Source organism: Anomalospiza imberbis, chromosome 5 (genome assembly GCF_031753505.1).
Source record: "Anomalospiza imberbis isolate Cuckoo-Finch-1a 21T00152 chromosome 5, ASM3175350v1, whole genome shotgun sequence".
Taxonomy (NCBI): domain Eukaryota; kingdom Metazoa; phylum Chordata; class Aves; order Passeriformes; family Viduidae; genus Anomalospiza; species Anomalospiza imberbis.
The window spans coordinates 25,135,201-25,160,200 of NC_089685.1; the positions used below are offsets into that span (position 1 = coordinate 25,135,201).

The following is a 25,000-nucleotide window of genomic DNA, read 5'->3' on the forward strand; positions in this document are numbered from 1 at the left end:
TGGAAACCTAGGAAATTAGTTGCCATTAAAAATGATAATGTATTTACAACTGTTGCCTTAAAAAATCCTAATAAATTGAAAAAGAGAATTGAGTTTTAAATGTGCAAACAGTATATATTAGGAATTAATAACAGTATCAGACACACTTTCTTGCTGGGTAAGGAATTTTGTAAAGGTTAGTATGACAAGCTTCTGAAGTTTTAATATGTATTTCATCAGTTTTAAAACAACATCTGTGTATACACATTCACAGATGTATGAGTTAAAAAGGAAAAAAGGAATGAATCCATCTGGATCAAATTCTGCATTTGATATCTACAGGATGTGCTAAGAGCATTTGATTTTTACTTAGGCAGGCAAAGTATGTATCAGCTATCTTTAAATTCTGGACAAAGCATAACTATTCTATTCAATACCTTATTAGAACCTTTATTCCTGTTCTGTTGTTTTCTAAGTATTTTTTGCAATTTACCTTGAAATAAAGCAGAACAGCTTTAATTAAACTAAAAACAAAACAAAACAAAAAACCTTACAAATAAGATACAAAAAGGGTTTTTTTCTTGTTTTTGTTGAAAGAGAAAAATGAAGTCAAGATCTTAATTTACAAAATGAAATATGGCAACAACATGACTAGTTTCACTGTATTTATAGATTGTTCTTCATGAATAGAGTACACAAAATATACTAAACAAATATTTATCAGTCAGTTTCAATACATGACTTCCTTATAGCTAATATATTATACAAAGTGTAGTATCCAAGGATTACTGGATTACTGTCTGGGTTTGTATCCAACATGCCACTAGACAGTAATTGATAAAATAATAAACCCCAAGACATACTGCCTGATTCTCCTTGCAAAGCTAACCCTGCTGTAACAGTTAAAAAAAAGAAATTGAACCTAATCTCCTCTGTCTCTCTTTTGTGTTTCTAGCAGACACCTGAGGTTTGAAAACACCACAGGGTGATCTGGGGTCACACAGTATCTACTGTGGTGTAGAACTGTAGAATCTGAAAACAACGATTAGGACCCACAGGCAAGAAGGTGCTTCAGTCTCCATCTGAATTTAACTATATTTGTTCTTATTTGTGTGGTAGCTGTGTTGCAGGGGAATGTGGGGTCATTTAGAAATTACTTTTATCACTGAAAAACGTTTGAACAGTGTTTTCTGAAAGAGGAGAAAAACAATTCATCCCTTTTTAAGGCAATACAAGTAATTGTGTGCCTTGAGATTTAAGGTCCTTTCATGAGATTTGTTTTTCACCTAATATCTTTTCTCAAACATTTGTAAGTGTTGAAGAGAACTTCTGAACTCCATCAAGCTTCAAATTTCAGATATTTTTTTCAGAATTGTGACTAAGTTTTTGATGCAAGTCTTCAGTGATTTTTAATCATGCTATATTGCCATAATAATTTTCTCCAGATGCTGCAACACTATTATCACAATATTCTGTTTCCTTTGTTGCTCCCAAGAAATTGCATTTTGTGCACCGTTATACCTACCCTATTACTTCATTGTTGGTGTTTTTCAGTCGTCCGTACTGGGACCAACCTATCTTCACCTGTGACACACAGTGGGATTTGTTGAGTGCACCCTCAGCAAGTCTGCCAGTAACACCAAGCTGAGTGGTGGTTAATTTGGTGGAGAGAAGGGATATTTTCCAGGGACACCTTGATGGTTTTGAGGGGTGGGCCCACATGAACCTTAGAAGTTCAGTAAAACCAAGCATGAGATCCTGCACCCGGGTCAGAACAATCCCCAACAAAAACAGACTGGAGGCTAAAGGGTTTGAGAGCAGCCCAGGGGCTATCCCCATAGAAGGACGTGGGGATAGTGGTGGATGAAAAAATGGATGTGAGCTGGAAATGTGCACTTGCCACCCAGAAAGCCAGTTGTATCCTGGGTGTGGAAACCCAGGGCATAGAAAGAAGCAAGCTTAGCAGGTTACAGAAGTGATTTGCCTCCCTATCCCGCTCTGTACTCTGCTCTCATGAGATCCTACCTGGAGGGGTCCCCAGGACAAGACAGACATGGACCTGTTAGAGCAGGTCCAGAGAAGGGCCACAAAAATAGTCAGAGGAGTGGGACACCTCTGCTATGAAGAAAGATTGAGAGAGTTGGGGTTGTTCAGCCTGGAGAGGAGAAGGCTCCAGGAGACCTTTCAATACTTAAGGAGGTGTAAAAGAAAGATGGGGACTTTCTACCAAGGCCTGTAGTGACAGAAAAAGGAGCAACATTTGTAAATTTGAGGGGGGTAGGTTTACATCAGATACAAGGAAAAAATATTTTACAAGAGCATGGTGAAACACTGAAACAGATTGCCCAGAGAAGTTGTGGATGCCCATCCCTGAAAGTTTTCAAAATCAGGTTGGATGGGGCTTTCATCAATTCAATGGAGATATCCCTGCTCATGGCAGGGAGGGTGGAGTAGATGATCTTTAAACGTCCTTTCCGTTCCAAACCATTCCATGATTCATTGCTATGCTTTTGTTTCCATGCTCAAGAAGTTCTGACTACAGAACTTTTTTCTCAAATGCATTCAATTCCTTTAAGGGTGCTGTCCAGGTTGCTTTATTGCACTTCAGTGGTTGAAGTGCAGCCACTGTATAAACAGAGAGGATAACAAGAAATAGCCACTAAAAATGCACTACACATTAAAATATTAGTTCCTGGTATTGTAATTTTTAGTATTGAGGACTACATTTTTGCAAGGACAGTTCAAAGATTAATTTGATGACTAATCTGTGGAAGGATTAATATCTTAAAGGACTAATCATTAATAAAATTTTCATTTTTTTCAACTATTCTTTCTTACAGATTAACAGTAAATCAAGACTAAAAATCAAGCAATTCAGATGTCCCCACAGAAATAAATTTCATAGGCTGCTCTGCCAGAAGCTTAAGAAACCTTTCTAGATTTTAGAAAACACTGCCATACAAGCATCTCTTTCTGGAAGTGTAAATACAAGGAATAACACATTGGCTTGTGAAACCAACATTTCTCTCAACTCTAGAGATTTTTTTTCAAAATCAAAGGTTGAAAGGCAAAGTTCAAGCATGTTAGTTAGAGATGTAAGGGATCTTGCATTTATAGTATTTTATATATGTTCTGAGGAAGCAACTATAGAAGATATGTATGAAAACCAAAAAGCTTTCTTTTTCTTTTTCATAAGCAAAAGATTTGAAGATTTGTGTATATACAGACAGAATTATATTTAAATGTGATTATTTGCAAAATTTTGCACTACTATTTTGTTGCACAATAGGAGCATTGTGCTAAGAACAAATTCCCATGTGAAGTACTGAGTATTTAAACATAAATTCTGAATAAATATTTCTCTATTCCATGACTTCTTATGAATAGATATGCTACTCAAATCCTAAAACATCTCATAGCTTAGTGATTTTGGACTTGTGATTAAAACTTTCTGATCTACTATATAGTTGTAATCTGTATTTTAGGAAAGTTTAGCATCGTTTCTTGATGAACCAATCATGTTCAGAACTAGTCAATGCTTTTTTATTAATGACAATGAAGATAGAATGAAGAACATTGTTATTAATTTCATAGATGTCAACAACTTGAGAAAACCTTGGTAGAGGATTAGGAAAAAAAAACCCTGTTACATGATGAAAGGCTGAAAAATGGATGTCTTAGGTAATAGAAAGAGCAACTGGTCAGATGCTAGAATTAAAAATTAGTACAGACAGTGAAGCACTGAACCAGGTTTTCTGGGGAGGCCTACAGTCCCCATCTTTTTGGGCCTTTCCCAGATCATCCTTGGAGTTAGGCAAACATCTGTGAGATAAATCCCTGCTAATTCTTTGGGATAATAAAAAGATGATGGAGACATCTCTTAGCAAGTACAACTATGACATCATTTCCAAATATCCTTATCAAAATGCCTGTCTCCTTTGAATAAGTGCTTGCAAAATATACCTCTACCTGAGCTCAGGGTGACAATGCAAGGTCACAAACAGAAAGCAAGGAGATGAATGAAGCAGGAGCAAAAAAAATATGGCTATGCTAAATTATTTCAAAAAACTTTTTTCCTGTAGCCCAGCACTTTCAAAATAGTACTCTCTGTGAGAGATGTTTTTAATATAAAAGAAGGATTCTAGTATCTTGCAGATCTGCCTGCTCATCTCAATACATTGCTTTTTCTTTGCTTATAGATTGCAGAACATGAAGTTCCTCTTTCTCTGTGTCTGCCTCAAACATTTACTCTTCTGCATGCTTTACAGCTTCACATGAAGATTCTTCTCTCACTCCTTGCAACTAACTGGCAAATTACAACTGCATACTGTATCCTTAAAGAAATCAACATTTCTAACATTTAACTGGAATTACTCCCAGGAGACAGGTAACAGTTGCTGGACACTTACAAAGGCCTTATGAAGACTGTAGGCTTTTGGAGAAGAGCTTTGTGATTTGAGAGGAAAAAGAAAGCTAGCAGGACAGGCAGCTGAGGGATAAATATCTACTAGGAAGGAATGTGTAAAGTAACTTTCAAATATTTAGGGATGAAACCAAATTCTCAAAGCCTGCAATAACTCATCTGATACAAAATGAACTTGTCTTCTGAATTTTTCAGAAGGTAAGCCTGATCCTGCCTTGGGAAAATGTGCTTAGTATGACAGTTACGAAAATCCTGCTAAAATCTAGACAACAGCAACAAAACAAGTGTTACGTTCAACTTCTAAACATTAGAATGTGTGCTGCTGCTGACAAGAAAACAACCAGATCGTATAACCAAGTACATGATTTCTTAATTAAATTGAGTTGAGCTGGTGTCAACAAGGAGAAAATATACTTGATACAATATTCTCAATTATGAACAGCACATTTTCTACAGTGGATGCACTTCACATCAACTTTAATATAAGGGAATGCTGGATAAAGCAAAACAGCAGTGAGAACTCAGGACAAGGAAATATAAATAATTACAACAATTTTCAGATTTTTTTTAGTAAAATCGTGTTCATTCTAAGATTTGAATAAAAGATTCAATTTTTCTTTGGAAAACATATGAAAGCAGACAATGCCTTTTACAACCATCAGCATTGTGTTACTACAGCAATCCTTTTCTTCTTCCAAATAAGAGATTTAACAATTTAAGTCTCTCTGTATATCTTTCATGCAATTCCATAGAAGCAAAAATAAAAGAATTAGTTCATTAGTTCAATTCTCATTTGTATATGTGAAAAAGAAAAAAAAAAAGCAGGAGGTTCAGTGATTAATTCTGAAAGCTGCCAAGAAAATTCCAGGATTCAACTCCTCTAGGATTCCCAGTGAACAAACTCCACAGTTCAGATCTGGGTCATCTAAACATTGTTGCCCATATCCACCAAAAATCTTTAATGTTCTGCTAAAATCATTTAAGAAAAGGTGCTGTGGGACATCACAACAGATTTAGGCAGTTAAATCAATGTAATGACTGGTAGGGAAAATACTTTGCTTTTGGCTTTGTATTGAAGTGGTGGTAGATGTTGAGAGAGAGAAGGTGCCTAGGTCAATGTGCTTACTGTGAGCTTTGTTGTCAAGAATATGATTTGCAACAAGTCATGTAATTCTTTTAAGCTCTTTTGGTGCCTTTTTATTCCTCTCAGGGGTTGCAATAATCAGTCTAAAATCATGAAAGGATAATCTTTTTGCTGGGTTGCAGCTGAAAGTATTTTGTATTGCTATGGAGACTTAGGCACCTAGTAACACTAGGGAGTTTTTTACTTTGGTATTCAATGGCACAAAGGGCAATAAATTACATCATGTCTTGAAGTCCCTCCCAAGCTTATTTTCTATGAGAGTTTAATTTTGATACTATTGACTCACTAGCTTTCCAAATGACTTCATATAGAAGTGTATAAAGGCGATGAATTTTCTGAAACTTAGATGAAGAAAGTTTTCCCAGGGGAATCTTTGGGACTGAAAAATTTCTGTCATATGTGTCATGGCAACCAACATTGACTTTCTTTATGTTTGTCCAACAAATAAAGATTCTTAAGAGTTAAAAAAATAGGAACTAAATAATTAGGTAGCTCTCAAGGCATTTTAACTATTTCCCAAACCAACTTATGTTCCATTTGATCCATTCTTCCTCAAAATTCTGTAGACACCCTTAAGCCCACAAACATTACATCTTCAAAACAATTGGCTAGTCTGCAGATAATCCTTCAACTGTACTATCTATTCACTATCACTATTCACAGTTACTGTGCTCCAGTAATGAAAAGAAAAAAACCAGAATGCTATCTTTGTGTAACGCAATATCTTTTATAGAACTTCACATTTCCAGCGTAACTTTTAACATTAGACACCTGCATTTTTTATTTATTTTTTTGCTTATTACCAACAGGGGCCCTCAATTCTTTTATGTAGTGGGCATCCCGCACTACAAGTGCAATTTTTATTCAGCTACACAAAGTGTTCCAGTAAACACTGGGAAAAGATCCACAGCTACAGAATTCTTTCAAACTGCGGAAGTTCGAAAATATTTCTGTCCAAGCCAACAAGGTGAGCTACTAAGCTCAAATAATTCTGTGGCCAATCTAATTATTTGTGTATGTTTTTATATTTTCATATGTGAAAAAGGTTTAAAATTTATTTTTATATGAAGCATTTTTGCTTTCTAAAGACTTCTTTGCATTAAGTATTTTTCAAGTTTAACCTGTTGAAGTATATTAGGTACAACTTCTATTGCTGTCTGTTTCCTAATAGAGGTGAACTACTATATCCTTCAGGAAGACCTATCTTGCCAATATAGCTATAGATCTGTAGGGTATCCCACGGCAGTTTTGGAAGAAAAGCTTTCTTTTCCATTCCACTATTTCAGATTTAGAATTTTTATATTTATGCTTTGCTAGACAAATGGGGACAAATCCTAAAATATTTTAATGTTATCTAATTCTTACTCTTTCTTTCTACAATTTTATGCTATTATTATTTTTTCTAAGTAGAAGTGAACTGTTTATTGATGTGAATATGTACAGCCACATAGCGAGATACTAATCCAAATATTGAGAAAAGGAAGAAAGTATTAGACAAGTAATTAAATACAAATTCAGTAATGCTACAACAGAATCCATTATTATTTCTCCTTGAAGAACACTTCCCCCATGTATTTATCACATATACCGAAATGATGAAGAAGTGGCATTAATTCTAGATAAAATAATGCCCATATGCAAATCTCTGGCTTTAAACAAGAAAGAGAGGAAGGTCCTATTGTCACATACTCTTCACAGGAAGCTGAGGTTGTGCTACCTCATTTCACTAAGGAGAGAGTGAAGCTACAATACCCTGGTGGAAGAAGATCAGAAATATAATTCTAATCCTACAGAAGCACTGCTCTTCAGTGGGGGTGTTTATGGATGTGCTTTATCAACCTGCCAATTTCAAATTACACCCTTATACCCTGGGTCCTCACGGAAACCATTTTGAGAAAAAAAATGGAAATAATATCTTTTTATTTTCTGAAATGAAACACTGAAGCACTAAATATACCTTTGAAAATTTTCATATTTGTAATTTTATCCATCACCAAGGATTTCGAGTCTACCATGGTGGAGTTGGGAGTTGCATTGACTTGGAAATGGAAAGCAGAGGCAACAAACAGTCCTGGCTGGCAGGCACTACTACAGATGTTGACAGGAGATAAAAGTTCACAGGAATAGTTAATTAAGCCACGAAAGTTCGTCTTTAGCTCATCGTTAGACGAGATGGCATAAGATGGAATTAATGATCAATGGTCACAAAGTACTTCTGGCACATCAAGCAAGGTAGGAGCAAGAATGAATGAGTTTGTGTAAGTCAACAATTGCTTTTACAACCTCTAAACTAGACCTTCCTATTTATAATATCTGTTGATAAAATTTTAGCAGTCAGTGTAGAAGCAGCTAGTGCTCTTCATGCCCTCCCTTCAACGACACTAGAATAAAAGGGAGGTGAGTCCCTTGGGGCAGGGGTAAAGAAAAATAATAATCACAAACCCCATAATTACTCAGTGTATAAAACTGGTCTTACAAGCACAACTTTTCTTCTTTTAATAAATTTAAAAAATATGTAAACTCAGTTATTGCTGCATCTAAGATCCATCCCTTCTGTGAGCACCAGATATGACTTCACTAGTATCTGTAAAACAAAATCCAGAGCATCTTTCTCCTCATGCCTGATTGCTAAAATTGCTACATTGCTCCTGCTCACTCTCTCAGTGGTTCTGTTTTAAAAAATACACTCTAGGCTAACTGGATAATGCAGGTTAAGGGCTCTAGACTATCTCTGGGTGAACCCACTGCCTAAAGAAGGCACAGCTAGAAGGTCACAGCAGATAGCTTGGAATTTTATCTGGTCAGGCTTGGAAAACCTTAGAGGATATGGACTATACAACTTTCATGTAAACAGCCCCATCCATTGCCTAACTGTCCTCATGAGGAAAGAGGATATATATTCATATTTTTTTATGTCCAGTCTGAAACATTCATTTTAACTTATGCCCTCTCTCTCATTCTAACACCAAAGTAAAGAGCCTTCTTGTTTATCTTCCTGTAGTTACTGAGAGTCAGGTCCCCTCAAAGCCCCCTCTTTCCAGACTGATCTAGTTCAGCTCTCTCTGGCTCTCCCCAGAGGGCAACACTGTTCCCCTAATTTGATATCTTCTGCAAACATAATGAGAAAGAGATCCATCCTGCAGGACATCAAATAAGATGTAAACCAGGACAGATCCCAGCATATTCTTACATTCCAGGAGAAATCAGATAATACCCAGGTATTGCAAATGCAAGACCAGAGTAGAAATCAAGAACGATTAATAACTGGATGTGAAGATCTAGCATGAAAATAGCAGAGGAAAGCTACATTGTATATGAGTGGCTATGTATGTCTAATATCAGAGGGGAATGGGACAGCAGGAAGATACTCATTATTACCTGAAAATCTGAACTAAGAGAAAACATAGTTGTATTTTAAAGAGAGGAATATGCCACAAACTATATAGGGTGTCTAGAAAAGAAGCACTAAGAGGGCTGTTTAATGAAGAAAAATGAAAAAGAAAAAAAAAGGAAAAAAAAAGGGGTAATTTTATCTATACCTTTTGGGGTTTAGGGCAATATAGACAGCAGAAAATATTAAGACATTACACTTATATTAGCAGGAAAAATAAAACCCAAGTCTTTTTTTAAAAAAAACTTATAAACTTATTGGTTAACAGGGCATATCCAATTAGTCCTGACAAAACTGAGAAAATATTTCTTGCTTGTATTTGCATGGATAAAACTGTTCTGGATTTCAACATTAGTGACTTTGCTAATGTTATAAACTACTAAGAGTGTAAAAAGTTTCAAAGACCTAATAAAAATATTTCAGAACTGAGAAAGCGCCTTCTCTTTTTTAGAAAAATATTTTAAAAAAGGGGAAAACAAAGATTTAAATATTTTAAAATTGAGAAATGGGACTGTAAGAAGTTACAGGAAATATCAGACGGACATTAGGAATGATTTGGAGTGACTGAAAGCAGAATAAGAAATGAGGGAAAGCCAAAGACATAAAGACAAAGAGTTTCCTTGGATGAACTCTAGATCTCATTTAAGTCAATAACAAATTTCCCCTTGACTTCATTAGGGCCATGATTTCACTTCTGAAGTTTATTCACAGAAGATGTAAGTAAAATATGTAATACATCTGACAGAACACTTGGGGAGAAGGGGGAATAAATGTGAAACACATATTTTTCTACCAGATGAATGAGATGGAATAGCAAATGTAAGACTGGTAATTTTACTTGCTCTATGAGCCTTTTAAGAATAATGCTGCAGTAAACAAGGAGAGCAGATGGGCATATTTAAATTTGCAAATTCCTGTGAGAAACTTCCAAAAATCCAACTCATACTAAAAGTAGACACAAAGATTTGTCAGTAATAAAAGTAATTCAATGAAGAACAAAAGATTATATCACAACATAGAGGTAGGTTAACAGCAAATCTCCAAGATCCTACATTTGATTTCTATTTTGAACAGAATTATGAATAGCCCTGAAGATATAAACAGAGATAACAACATGATATATATATAGATTAGGTATATGTGAAATTAAATGTGAAAAAACCCAAACCTGACAATTCATGGCAAAATCAATTTACTGCTGACAAATAAAAGAAAGAAAATAAACTATCAATATACATCCATCTACTATAACCTCTTGGGAAATATATTATGAATCTTACAATGGTGCTTCTCCTTGAGGAGTCAAAACCCAGTATGTTACACTAACTAGGAGAGAATAATGACAGTGACAATTATATAAAAAATGTTTATGTATTTGTAAGTAGGCCCTCACTTCAACTTCTATAATCAATGTACCTGACTACCCTTTAGCTATTACTCACTCATCCCAAAAACCATATAGAAGAATCCAGGAAAGATAAACAGAAGTGGCCTATGGCATGGGAAACATACCTGTGGGAGGAAAATTTGAATCAATTTAATTTACCTGCCTCTGAAATCATCATAAGAGTAGAGACTTGGAGATATACATAATAGTGAGATACTAAAAATATGGAAACATGGAAAAAAGGACACATTCACCTTTGCCTTAAACTTAAGGGTTTAATATTTATTTATTATGGCAGATTTATAGTAATTTTATCCTTATAGTTATCACACTACTAATTTATTATAAAAATAAAAAGGCATAATGCAACTGCAAAAGAGAAGTTTCTAAAATCCTGAGTATATTACACAGTTAATTAGCTCTGATTTTGAAAATTATTATATATTTAAATCCTATTAAAAATATTAAGTATTCAGTAATTCCAAGATGCCATCTATCATTAATCTAAAGGAAAAAATGTTTTAACACATATTGACCTTCACACTGCAGAAGCCAGCTAGCCATTAATTCATGGACACTAGGAGCAAGCCTCTCATTTTTCCTTTCTATAGCATATGCACTTCCCAAATCAGGGATGACTTAACGTCTTCTCTACAAATATACAAATACATTTGATCCTGAAGAGGCTGGAGTTGGTGCTTGGTGCTTCCTGCCCTATCAGTTTGGGCCAGCCCAAGCACATATAATTATCAACTGGTTCTCTTAAAATTAGGGACAGTTAAAACATAGAGCTTTTTTTTTGAAGGAAAGTTTGAAAATGGCCATTGGTGGCATATCAACACAAAAAAGGAAAATATGCAAAACAAGTTTCTGAAGAATTTCAACTTTATAGTAAGGAGTCTGAGTGGAAAAAATGTTGAAAATAATTTTAAAAAATCCCAACAATCAAACATGTTCTCTTCTTCCTTTTAGCTTAATACAAAGAAATGAGCATTGTATAGAAAGATTTCTAGAATATAAATTGACAGATTTAATTTGACAATGTTATTTTCCTTTAACAAAATAAAATATTTCATTGATTAAAAATGGGCAGTGAAAACATACAGAGGATTTTTTTTATATTATGAAACTTATAATTAAATTGAGCAGGTCTTGGTGTTTTGTCTATTGTTTGGAGTTCTCTTTTTATTATTTTTAGGCATGGCAAGAAAAGGCAAAGACTATAAATATGGATACCCTATTTGCACTAATATATTAAATTTTGAACATAGATAAAGACATCTTTCTGAAAAACTGGCATATTAAGAATACACTTTCTTTAAATATCAAATGAGGCTTAAAGCTCACCTACAATTAGCCCTTCTTACAGGATCAAAATTTTTAAGAATCAAGTTCTGACTAAGAAGATGACATTAACATAGATTTTCTGATTCTAGCAACTCTTACTAAAATTCCCATCCTTGACATTTGCTTGCTCCCTTTGGTGTCTAAATAAATGTATTTTCTCTGTGATAGAACCACAAGAAAGTAGAAACTTGACTAGAAATTAGCTTAGGGCACAGGCCTGTATAGTCTTTCAACCTGTCAACTGCATCTAGTTCAAACGTCTAAAGTTAACATGCTAAACAAAGAAAAGTATTAGGGAGAAAGAGCACAGAAGTTTTTAAGGCAAAATTTCAAAGCAAAACGACAAAGTACTAGAGATTTCAGTGTGAATATTTTTGGGGTTATTGAAGAACTATAAAAATAGTAAGCCCAGAAACAACAAAGTTCAAGACAAGAGGCTGTGGATCTGTCATGCTCTGTAGTGACTAATGGTTGAGAAGTTTTAAAAATTGTACCAGTTACACAGAAACTTAGCAGCAGCAATTAAGTACCTCAGTGTTATTTGTGGGTTAGAACTGATAAATATTCTCTGTGCAAAATCTGGAAAGCTATTCAATGATCCTGGAAAAGCTGAGAGAAAAACTGGACTGTGCTATATGTAGGATTTGTACATTTTAACATAAATACATGCTATATAAAATTGTTTTTCTATTTCTGTTGAAAACTTTTACATCAGTAAAACTCTTGGGAAACAGAGCTGATCAGATAAATAGTATGGAACAACTCCCTCAAGGGAGCTGACAGCTCTTCCAAGTTAAGTGTCATTGGCAAACTCACTTAGTATCCCTTCCAGTCCTGCATCCAAGTCATTCATGAGGATGTTGAAGAGCACAGGGCCAAGGATGGAGCCCTGCGGAACCCCACTAGTGACAGGTCACCAGTCTGATGTCACCCCATTCACTGTAACCCTTTGTGCCTGACTCATGAGCCAGTTGCTCACCCATCACATAAAGTGTTTATCCAGCTGTGGGATGGACATTTTGTCCAGAAGGATCCTGTGAGAGACAGTACTAAAAACTTCACTGAAGACCAAAACGGTCACATCTACTGGCCTTCCTAGATCAAATAGGTGGGTTATCTTGTCACAGAAGGAAATCAGGTTTGACAACCTGACCTTCCTACTCATGAAGCTGTGCTGGCTGTGACCAATGACTGTGTTGTCCTCCTCTTTTTTTTCTCAATACTTCCCAGAAAAAGGTCTTCCATGATTTTGCCAGACATTGAATTGAGACCAACAGGCCTGCAGTTTCCAGGGTAGTCCTCCTTGCCTTTCTTGGAAATTGGGATAACATTCAACAGTTTCCAGTCAGCTGGGACCTCTCTGGATTCCCAAGACCGCTGGCCTAGCTTAGTCTACTAGAACAAGCCTAGAGAAAGGCCAGCTCTTCAGTTGTGGTTTTTTTTTTTTTTTTTTTTTTTTTTTTTTTTTTTTTTTTTTTTTTTTTTTGCTGATGGTAGTATTTAATAAGTAGAACCAGATGCCACACTCAACACAGACAATTGGGTCAAACTGGCCTGGTAAGGACTTTCTGCACTACCCTTTCTGACATTTCTCATATTAGCTGAATTTTATGCTCACTATGTATTTCTCTATGAGGCCAACTTTCAATTTGATCTCAAAAATAAGAGTACTTAAAAGAATTTTGCAATGATAGCTGTTACAAATTAGAAAATAAATGGATATGGACAATTTAGCTATCTTTGTAAAACATGGCATACATTAAAAAGCCCCTACTTTTTCAAGATTTATGATACAGATAAAAGGAAACAGAGTTAGAAGGAACTTCAAGAGATAATAAAGTCTCTTAATTTACTTTCCCCACCCCAAAGTAGGATCATTTATGGTTAAATCACTTTTGACCACTTTAATTTATTCTTAGAAGCTTCCAGTATCAGTGGTTCCAAAGACTTTCTGTGCTGGTATATATATCAGCACTTTATTATCCTAAATTCAAAAAGGCAGGGATTTTTTTTTTCTGGTGTCTGTCTTAACTGTTCTTGCCAAAATACCAATCAATTATTTATTGTCCCATTCCTAATGGACAAGTTCTTTCCCATCTATGCACCATGTTCTAAAGGCTGTCATAATTTCCTTTCCTCTCTTCTCAAAAAACCTTGTATTTTTAGTCTTTCCCTCATCTTCAGAAAAGACCAATCAGAAGAACTGTGTGGAAGACAGAGCTTACAACATTCCTGTTAAGTATAATTTCAACAACAATATACCTTTGTCAGCACATATTTGTCACCAGCTTCTATTATTAAGAAAGACTGGGCATCCAGTCATTCTAACTTTTCCCAGAACATTTCACCAAACTGTTAACATCTGAAAATTCATATTCAGATGAATAGGAACATCATAGGAACATAGGAATATCATGCCTCTCATTTTTATATTATTGCAGATTTGCCATTTAGATGTGAAGAGCAACAAGTCAGATGAATATGCTATATCTGTATCCTTTCTACAAGAAAACCCAAATATAGTCTGCCTGCAGACTGAGCTGATTAGGAAATAATCTGAGGTATCACAGAGCGTAGATTAACATATCCTGCCTCTTAACCACATACTTTGGTCTGTGCTTAACACAGACTTCAGTTTCACAGGGCAGTGTATTGCTGCTGAATGAAATATATACAGTCCAATACAGCTGTCATGAATACATCTATATATATCCAGCTACAAAATAAAAAAATATATAGTTTAAACTGTACTTCCAGTAGCTCCAGATAGATACAAATGCATTATTATTTCTCTCACAATTCTATGAATTAAAGGGCATGATAGTTACAGAAAACTACTTGATGGGTGCCCATATCATGGCATGTCAGCGTCACCAGGCATGGTTTGCCTTTGTGCTTTATGTTTCCATAGCCCAGTCAATGGCAACTGGCTTTGTGTCAAACCTTTCTCTAAATGAAGCGATGCTGCTCTAGAGGGGGACAGACGTGTAATTAATATACACTTTCTATTCAAACTGAATTTGAAGGTCCTTCTCAAAACCCAATTACTACCTACCTCAAAACTCAATTATTGCCTAGAGACTGTTAGAGTTTGGGGCAGGGATTTGACAAACCTTTTTGTTTTGCCTTTGTACAGCACTTCCCACAACAGGGCCCCCAATCCATCCCTAATAGTGTATATTAAAATAAACCATAACAGTTTAGCTGAATATAGCTGACATAAGCTTTTTCCCCACAGGAACAGAGACAAAGAAGAAACACATTATATACAAGTACATCTGGAATTCTTCAAAAAACCTGTTAATACCTACCCACCATAACTAAATCCAAACTGAGTCTTTTTATGGAATGGCTTGTAGACATATGAGGAAAATGGACAGTCTGCTGTATCAGAAAAAGTCTGTTTGGTCTACAAAATAAAGATTCAAAGCTCACAGTGTGCTCTCTAGAATACATTTGCGAAACATGAGGAAGAATAAAAAAGACTCTGTAAACTAAAACACATATCAGTGAAACTAAATTGGAATATATTTAGTCTGGAAATTGGAATATGGCTTATAATCATCAAAGGAATGAAGTTTCACAATGTCTTTCAAATTTCAGATGGACCATGATGGTTTTAGGAGAGGAATTGTAATAAATGGTTGCCCATAACATGACTTTTATCTCCTGTGTTCTTAGAGTAAGAGGGGATAAAAGCTCAGAGGTCATTTTTTTCAGCTACGATGTCTGATAATGCCATATTTACTAGGAATGAAGGGAAGGAGGAAAAACATGAAGAGAAATAAAAATCAATTTTGGGGGAAGTCCCTTATTACCCAGACTACTACTATCATAGCACAATACTGCATCAAATAAGCATATCCCCTTATCCATCTCAATCAGAAGCTTATTAAAGTCTTCAAAAGGCATCAGCAGAGCGGTCACAATCATACGAAGATTCTGCAACATCATTAAATCCTTAACAATGGGTACAGTGGAACAATGAACTTGGTAAAATCTTGGTACAGGAGGGAGACTACTGGATACGTTCAGCCTAATTTAAGAGAAAACCTCCAGAATACTTACAATTTTAACCCTAACAGAAATTACATCAGGGTTGAACCACATATATGCATTCCCAGCACTGACCTAAATCAAAGGCTTTTGTTAGATGCAACTGCACTTCACCAGAAGATTGGGAACTTTGCTTTTGCATATGGACTTTACCAGGTATAATCATGTCCTTAGCCATCTTGAGATTTAGTAACTTTACCGTGACCTACACATGGGATTTCACACGAGATGAAGTCTTTCTACAAAGCCTTAAAAAAAAAAAAAAAAACAACCCTGAATTGGAATTTTTAGTCTTTTAAAATGTGTAAAGTCCCTAGTTTTCTATTAATTCTAAAGATTAAGCAATAGTCAAATAATACTTTCTCAGCACAGTGTCTTACATTTTTCAATGAATGCTTGGATTTATGGATCAGAATTTAAACTACTGGTATAAGTGTTATCAATTAGATATAATTGTATGTTTTTATTTAACATTTTATGTGATAAGTAAGTGTAAAGACACATTTTGGACACATTTATTTAGGAAATAGTATTCAGAGATTCCACTTTCTAAAATTTTGGCTTATAATATTACAGTTACTTAAAAAACAAATGCAATCATCAATAGTAGATAAAATTTGTTACTGTCTGTGCAGTTTTAGAAATACACTTTAACAGCAGTGTCATCTGAGTTTTTGCATTGTGAAAAGACAGAAGTCTCTTATGAACTAATTTTAAGAGTTATACAACCACATTGCAGAGAAATTTAGTTGTGCAATGTCAAACAAATTTTTAACATCTGCAACAACACTTAGGATGCTGCCTTTTCTTATACAGACCTTTTATGTGAAAAGCAGAAGCATCTTGTCCATAGACTGAGAATTTATGATAGCAGTACCACAAAGTTTTTAACAAGACAACTTCCAAAAAGATTCTATGAAATCCCACAGGAGCTTACCAACTTCTACAAGTCACGCTAGGGGGATCTGACTCTTTTCAGCTGAAGGCACTGTATCTCTGGAGTGATCTTTTTGTTAAGAGCATTGGGAATGTATTCTAGAAGTGCAACAAATGGGGCTGGAATCATGTGAAAAAAATAGAAACTTCTGATCAAAAGTAAAACGTAATATTTAAGAAGCGAGAGATGAAATGATAAAGAACTGGACCATCAGGGTTGGAAAATAAGTAAATTGATGAAGAGAAGCAAACATAGAGGACAAATGGACCCGAAAGTAATGTAAAATAAAATTTAAAAAAGGAGAACTTAATATTTAGGAAAACACTGAAGTGAAAAGTTGTTTCAATGGGAATGGTGAAAAATATTATTAATCAAAACTTCATTGCTTATTTTTCCATTAGTGTCCACAGATAAATGTCTCTGTACAAAAGCCAAAACTATTTCACTACATATTCTCACAACCGAACTTCTTTCAGTGGGAATATGCTCAGACAAAAGCTATAACCTTTAAGGTCCCATTTCCTAGCTGTTCCTTTTTTAATATAAAAATAAAAGTCAATTGTTGTCACAAAGTCTCTTTGCCCATTATCATCCTTATGTTAGATTTATGAATAAAAATGTGTGAAATTAAATTATACAGGCATTAAAATATCATGTGATTAGGTGAAACGTTTTTGATGAACAAGGGTACCCAGAAATACTGCAATTGCTACCACATTCATCTGCTCAATTACATGCTTCTCACCTATTTAATAATGCTTGTTACATCCCTGTTAATTGATGTGTTTCGCGAGTTTATTTTCTTATACACTATGTACACTATGTCAAGTCTTATACAATGAACAAGAGACTTGGATCATAGCAGTCCCCTAGAACAGAACAAGCCTCCAAGGTAAATGCAAAGAGATCATGAAATGGGACAATGAAACGATAACAAAAAAAAAAAAAAAAAAAAAAAAAAAAAAAAAAAAGGAAAGACAGGGTATTGGAACATTATAACATTATGAAGTTAAAGAAACAAGGGAATGAAAGGGATTAAAACTGGAATGATAGGTAACCTACTGTAAGTGGTGTGAAAGCTTAACAGTGGGGGACTGGAATAATCAGATATGGGAACGACCTGACAATGGAATGCTTTCAAACTGAAGCACCTCAAAAGTAAATGATCTTAGAGCAGAATAATCATATTTGCCTCTGGGAATAAAATTTAAAGATAAAAAAGTTTGAAAAAAAATAACAAGTTTGATGATTATGCAGATAGAACTGCAGAGAGAAATGATCCAGTCAGGGCAAGAGTGAGAAAAGGTAAAGAAGTAGGGTTGGGAAAGACAGGAGAATAAAAAGAAAAGGTGACTGAAACCACAGATGCTTGGAACTCACTTTTTCCACACAAAATCCAAGATGAAGGACTATACTGCATAAGCTTATTTTTTTTCCTTTTTTTTTTTTTTTCCAATTGACTATTACTCTTGCTCATTTGGACAAAAGTTATCCCTTCTCATAACAACCTACCGTAACATTTTCTAGAAAAAGCTTTAAAGATCATGGAATATATGTGTGTCTTGACATTTGGCTTCAAACAATTCCTGTCTTAGGGAGTACAGCACTACAAAACTGAACATAAAGACTCATAGGAGATGATGTATGAACTCACTTTTTGAGAAGCAACTCTAGAAACTTATTTCTTGTTTTCATTTTTCTAAAAAAGCTGTCAACAACTAAAATTCTAAAAATCAGAATGGCATTAACTCCAGGATTCTGGATCTGCTGTTAGGAACTAGATTATTTCAGTAAGTCAGTTGAGAATGAGTTTAGTTGCACTGTCAGTCTACACTCTCACAGAGTGAGCAGGGAGACAACCATGATGACAAGCCCCTTCCTCAAAATCTCACCAGAGGGATATCTGTTTACCCTATCACCTTTTCTCACTCCTTCCATTCCTTATTTAATGAGCTGCAGTGAGTTTTAATAGAATGGTATAATCACTCCATTGTTTCCTATGGTAAGACTACATTTTGTCAGTCTGTGATTTTCCTTGTTTTCTCATGACCAATTTCTTACCGTTTCCTCAACTGCTATGAAGAGTTTTGCAGATTAAAATTGTACCTTTCACCCCCCAGATTATGCAATGAAGTCAAGTGGCATTTTGCATGATGCATTTGCCACGACCATGGGGCCAAGTGATGTGCTAAATATTCTGGTGATAAAACACCCGGGTCTGTACCAGCTGCAGTAATCACTGAAATGTAATCAGTCTAGTACAAATGCAGAGACAAACACCAGAAAAATAGTTGAACTTGATTTCCATCCCTTATTTGCTATCCCCAAGAGTGAGAACTCTTGAATGTATAATAGAGACAGGAAAAGTAATAGCTCAAAGTTGATTTCATTATGATCCTGATGTTCATTTAAAAATATACATTTATTACTTCTGAAAGAATTGACCTTTAAATCCCACCAAAGCTCTTCAGCAGTATGCTGTCCATTACATACAGGTTAAAAAGAAGTTGTGTTTTCAGTAATGCATGAACTGTCATTATTGTTCCTAAGCATCACCTCATGTCTCATCCAATGCTGTTGTTCCTACAGGAATACTAAAACCTTGTTTTCGGTGTTTCCCACAACCAGCTTTAACTTCACTTGTTTGGATTTGTTATCTTTAGTCTAGAATTATGCATTTATACTCCAAAGGTGTGTACTGTGGAACTTATCGTTACATCCACGTACAATTGTTATGCAAGACTAGCAGCACCTAGTTTTACATAAATAATTATTATAATAATTTGTGCAAAAAATATCTTCTGTTCTGTTTGTCGCTTTGAAACCTGTTGCTTAGCAGCTCTAACTCACAATAAGTTCAGAGAAGTAGTCCATGTTGAAATAATGAAAGAAGAAACAGTCTTAAGCATTGACTTAAAATTCAATTGCCTGATATTGATTGTTGACAAGTGATCTTAGAAGAAATTTAAATTTTGAACAGAACATATATGCCCACAATAAATAACACATTTTCTCAGTGAAGATTAATGTCAAGGAAGCACTCAGCACCTACACACCAGGAATCAGATTTGAAGGCCAGTCAAAGACTGAACTTGGATTTAATACTGCTGAAATACAGAAAGAAAACCTAGGACTTAAGATTCCACTACTCTTATGCTGCATCCTGGACTATGGAATTGCCACCTTTCATCAGATAGAGAAAGGAAACTGGGAGGCACACATATAATTTCAGATGCTTTATTTAGTAATTAATATAAGTTACCCCAGCTACCAGGCCATGGTTATATTGATTACCTACAACTTGCTGTGGTATTTTTAAGTATTCAAAAAGCATAAAAAATGGAGCAGATTATATTTCATCACCTGACGCCAAAATTTTGGAGGTGTCCTAAATACACTGGCTGGGACTCACTGCACTTAACAAGCACTGAAGTGTGATACAATTACTTGAAGTTATAGACCACCTATCTTTCTCCAGTCAATGAACAGAGGCTATTTTCTAAGTAAGTTGCTTTGCCTGTCTATGTTAAGATACCTGGTCACAGATGGGTAAATTAATGACTCTAACTACTCTTATTACTGTGCCTCTTCAAAACCAGATGTGAAGTACTAGGTTAATATCGAAGAACTGAAACAGTTTCCCTGTTTTCTGACACTCAGTAGCTCAGGCACTACAATAACAGAAATCAATGTCTCTGATAATGTTCCAGTGCTCAACCACAGATACACTGACTTCTGCACATACACACAAAATATGCTAAAAACATTAATATGATCATCCCATAATAAGACAGTTTTGCTATCATTTGGTTCTATCATATCTGATGTAATGACAGTCAGTACAATTTTAACAACCAAATGCCCAACTAAGATGCTTGACTTTGTGACTGGGGCTCTTTTTGCATTTCCTGCTGAAATAATAAACAAATGCCTCTCTCTGGAAGCTTGTCTAGAATTCAAACTCTGCATCTTCCCAGTTGAATGCCTCAATCTCTAAATTGTGCACAACCTCTTGCCTCTTTCCCTAATACCTCGCTCCGTTGTTCCTGCATGTGTGCACCTACAAGATGGCAGGCAACACTGCTCAGCATATACCTGTCGTTGTGGCTACTGCATTTTCCTGTGAATCAGGAGATGGAGGTTTAATCTACTTGGAGATTATTAGAGCCTCCAAATTTAGAGGTGAGTGCAGTAATTATCACACCTCAAGAACCCTTCTCTAGGGGAGAAACACCCACACTTCCTGGGTGAACATTCTCAGGAGACTAAAAATTAAGTAGGTGCTTGTGCTGGAAAAATACTTTTTTAAAACTAGTTTATTACATATTTTTCAGTTTAAAAAAAGAAAAAAGAGATTATATTATCTGTGTGGGCAATGCAAAATTTAAATTGTGTCTTCATTGTTTGCCATATTCCTCACTTGTTTTACTTCTGTTTTGCTTTACCTATACTATTTTCTCATTTTCTTAGGTAATGCTCTTTAACAAAAATGAGGGTCCCTGACCAATGTGGCCATGGAGGCAAGGAAGAGGTCTCTTATCTTTCTTGATCCTCTGCCTCTCATGCAAGCCTCTCTCTACGCTGGCCTTTCCTTGCAGATTGCATTCATTTCCTTTTTCCCCCACAAAAAAGGAAAAAATATCACAAGTGAGCTTGCATCTTTTGTCTGATGGTTCTTGGTCTCACAGAAGCCCAAAATTCATTCATTCAGTTTGCTGCAAGGGATGAATGTGCATAGATCCTTTCTCCAGTGGCGTCTCAGGGCATTTACATTCTGTTGCTTCAGTCTATCAAGAAGCAACATGTCCTCACAAGTTCCAAAGGAGTCAACATAGCAAATCCCAAAAATGCCTATTTTGACATAAGATGTATCATAAAAATGAGAGAGGAAGGCTGAATCTCGAGTTAGGGTGTAACTTAAGGTATTTGCCTTTGTTATAGGAAAGATTTACTTCAATGTGCACTATTTTAGCTATAAACACAGCCACAAATGTTGCCATATCTACATAATCATATGCACAGATATCACAGTTTATCCAGCAGAATGGCAGACAGAACACAGGATATGTAAACAGATCTGCCTAACACTTACAAAACAACTTTAATAGCAAGTGTCATTCTTTTCTGTAAAGTAGCTGTTTTTAACACACATGATCTAACTCTTGTTTGCTCTTTAAAGTTTTATTGTCTTGGCATTTTATACAGGAAGAGAGCATTAGCATACTCAGGAGAACTGCTAAAAGTAAAAGGCCTCAAGCTACCCACTGCATGGTTGATAGCATAAAGCATGGGATATAAAAACTTTTGTCTGATTGCTCACTTTACTTGTTTTAGAGTAGTGTTACTCTCAAGAGCATATATTCATGTTCTTTCTACTTCAAGTTTTATTGCTTCTTTTGTATTATTTAATACATCTAAAGACACTTCCAAAAGACAAATTTTTCCATTTTGAAAAAGTAATGGTTCGGAACCTGATAAAATACATGAATGTTCACAGTGTATTATTTTCAAAGGCAAGTAGAATAAATGTGCAATAAAACTATTAAATACATGACAATAAACATTTCTATGTGATCACCAATATATTAACATGCCAAACAAAAGAAGAAAAAAATCAGTAAAATATTTTTCCTAAAAAAAGGTCAGATCAGAATGGATTCATAACACATCAGAGCATACGTAAAAAAGGGAGTCTGGTCTCAATTACTCTTACTGTTAAATATCCCACTCTAGCAATTAAAATGAACATTTAAAATGTGAAAGAGAAAATGGAATTTAAAAAGTCAAATGAGATCAGCTTTATAAAACATAAAAAAAAAAGATACCATAATTTTAGATACACTTAAAAATCATCTTACAGTAAACTTAAAACAAAGTCTACTTACATGTCACACTGCTAATTATTATATAAATAACCTGGGAAGCAATACCTCCAAGATACATGTTTTACTATTTAGTAAACAAGAAACTGCCATGTTTGACACCACTGATTAAGGCCAGGCATTTCTAAAGCTTCAGACACATTTCTGAAATCCACAATACATCAATTTTTAATACTTCCACTCTCTCAGCTCCATTAAAAAGATGGTAGTGGAAAGAATTTAGAGTAATTAATGATATAGTTAGCTGCTAAATATTAATAGGAATCGTAGTCTTGCATAAAATATAACATATAAACCTTGCCAATACAGACGCACCAGTAATTAAACTTGAATACGTAATTACACTGATTTATATGACAGGCAAAAAGTTACACTTTACTGGCTTCTATGTAAACTGTGGGCAACAGTTAAACTTTGCATTTTATGGTTTATATAAACGGGCAATATTTCTACTACAGTTCATAAATGGTTTGAGAGTCATAGTTAAAATTATAACTAATTCCAGTGTGAACATTCTGACTATTCCTTACAAATCAGGCTCTGAAAATGACCACAAAGATCAGCCTCCCATTATGTTCAGAGCTTGCAAGCAAATTGATGAGGTTAAAAAAAAAAAAAAAAAAAAAAAAAGAAAAAAACCAAAACCTTACAGCAATCACTACAAAGTAAATGAAGACTCATCTATTTAAATGTTTTAATATAAATGTTTAGTTTTAAATATATAGCTCCAGATGTTACACTTACCACCTTTCAAAGCTCTTTTGAGTTATATTGTGTCTTAGACCAAGGCATTTTTTCTTGAAGGAAAGCTGACTGCACTTACATGTGAGGCTGAGGAGAGCAGCCTGGGCTGCTATTTCCATTACTGTCAATGTGATCCAGCGAACCATTGAGATCTTCATGGACTGCCTGCAGTAAGCCACTGGATGCGTTATTTATCAGTCCTGGGTTACTTAGCAATGGTAAACTGCTCTCTGCCAGTGCAGCCTACCAAAATGGAAAGTAAAACCAAAATTATTAGTCCATACATTTACATAGCACTCTTACATGCATGAACATTTAGAAATACATATACACAAAACAGCTCATTTTGAGTAGTTGTTGAAGTGGTCAGAAGAATTTTGTGCATTTCCAATTTTTTTCACATTCTGTATATAACAGCATTTCTACTTCCGGTTTACTCTTTCTTTTGCTTAGGTTTCATTATTTTCCATTGTTAATTATGTTCTGATAATCATGGCACTTTCTACTTTTACATCATTTTTTGACTCTGAATTACACTTAACCCCTTTGCCCTTCCACACAATGTATGGCTCCTTTATAATGCAGGCAGCTGCTGTACTTTAAAAAATGACCAGAACTTAAATCAAAATAAAAAAGTCCTGACATTTGCCTCTTCTGCATAAAAATTATATATTATAATTAAACTTTAAAGTTTTTGCCATGAGCACCATGTTCCCCAACACTATGATGTGAAATCATTTATGACAGCTTGGATAAATATTAATGCATATCCACATGCATTTGCAAAAGCTTCTATCAATCTAACATTTGCAGCAAACCTGAATGTTCCAGATTTTGCCACAGGGTGTCCTTCTTGCTTCTTCACATCAAAAGTAGCACGAATAAGAACTACTACTTGCAGTGCTAGGTAATACAACTTACTTGGATGATAAACCCAGTTATTTAGAATGACCATCAGGTCCACATAAACATACCAGGTAATTCTATAGCAATGTATAAGCAGAAATAAAATACACCACACATAAGAAGATAATCGGTGTGTACAAAAAATAATTATTTACTATTTTTTACCTGCAAGCTTGCATTAAGAGCTGCTCCATAGCCTAAGCTGGTGGGTATGTTTTTCACTAACGTTGGGCTTCTGAAAATAAACGATTTTTCAAAGTTTAAAAACAAGCAGATATCTTGTCTGGTTCATTGGGTTAATGGATTGGTTTGTCAGCTCAGAAGACTAGAGTTTAGGAAGGAAAAATGAACTGAAGTTGGGAGGAAAGGAGCTCAACCTGTTAGAACACTGATTTACTTGCATCAGAAAAGCAAAACTCTTGTTATAATAAGGCCCATGTGGAAATTTGCTACAAGAGCATAAAGGTTCTAATCTCACTGAAAGAATTTAACAGAAATAGCTTTAAAATTTGTATAACATCTGTCTCTGCTACATTTGCTACATCTCTCTTGCTGCATTTGGTTTTGTCTTTCTGAACTAACACGGGTACACTGTTACTACGTTACATATAATTACACAAAGGTGTTGAATAAAAAAGATCTTACTCTTCCCTCATGAGAAAAAATGAGGCTTCAATGATGTATAAATAACTGTATGTGAACAATACAGTGGATCAATTAGTTTCCAGCAAATCAAACATACCATATATGATATCATATAGCATATAGATTAAATGCTATATGCTAGGTAACCATATAATTATA

The 25,000-nt window shown here is 35.0% G+C and overlaps 1 protein-coding gene across 19 annotated transcripts in view; it reads right to left on the minus strand.

Moving 5' to 3' along the window:
- FOXP2 (forkhead box P2) overlaps positions 1-25,000 on the minus strand; it is a 404,157-nt gene that overhangs the window by 6,576 nt on the left and 372,581 nt on the right. For all 19 annotated transcript variants that reach the window (XM_068189946.1, XM_068189934.1, XM_068189943.1 and 16 more), the window contains 2 exons: positions 24,362-24,431; positions 23,370-23,533 (listed from right to left, as the gene is read on the minus strand). In XM_068189946.1, coding sequence (XP_068046047.1) covers positions 23,370-23,533; positions 24,362-24,431 — 234 coding nt within the window. The remainder of the gene's footprint in view (positions 1-23,369; positions 23,534-24,361; positions 24,432-25,000) is intronic.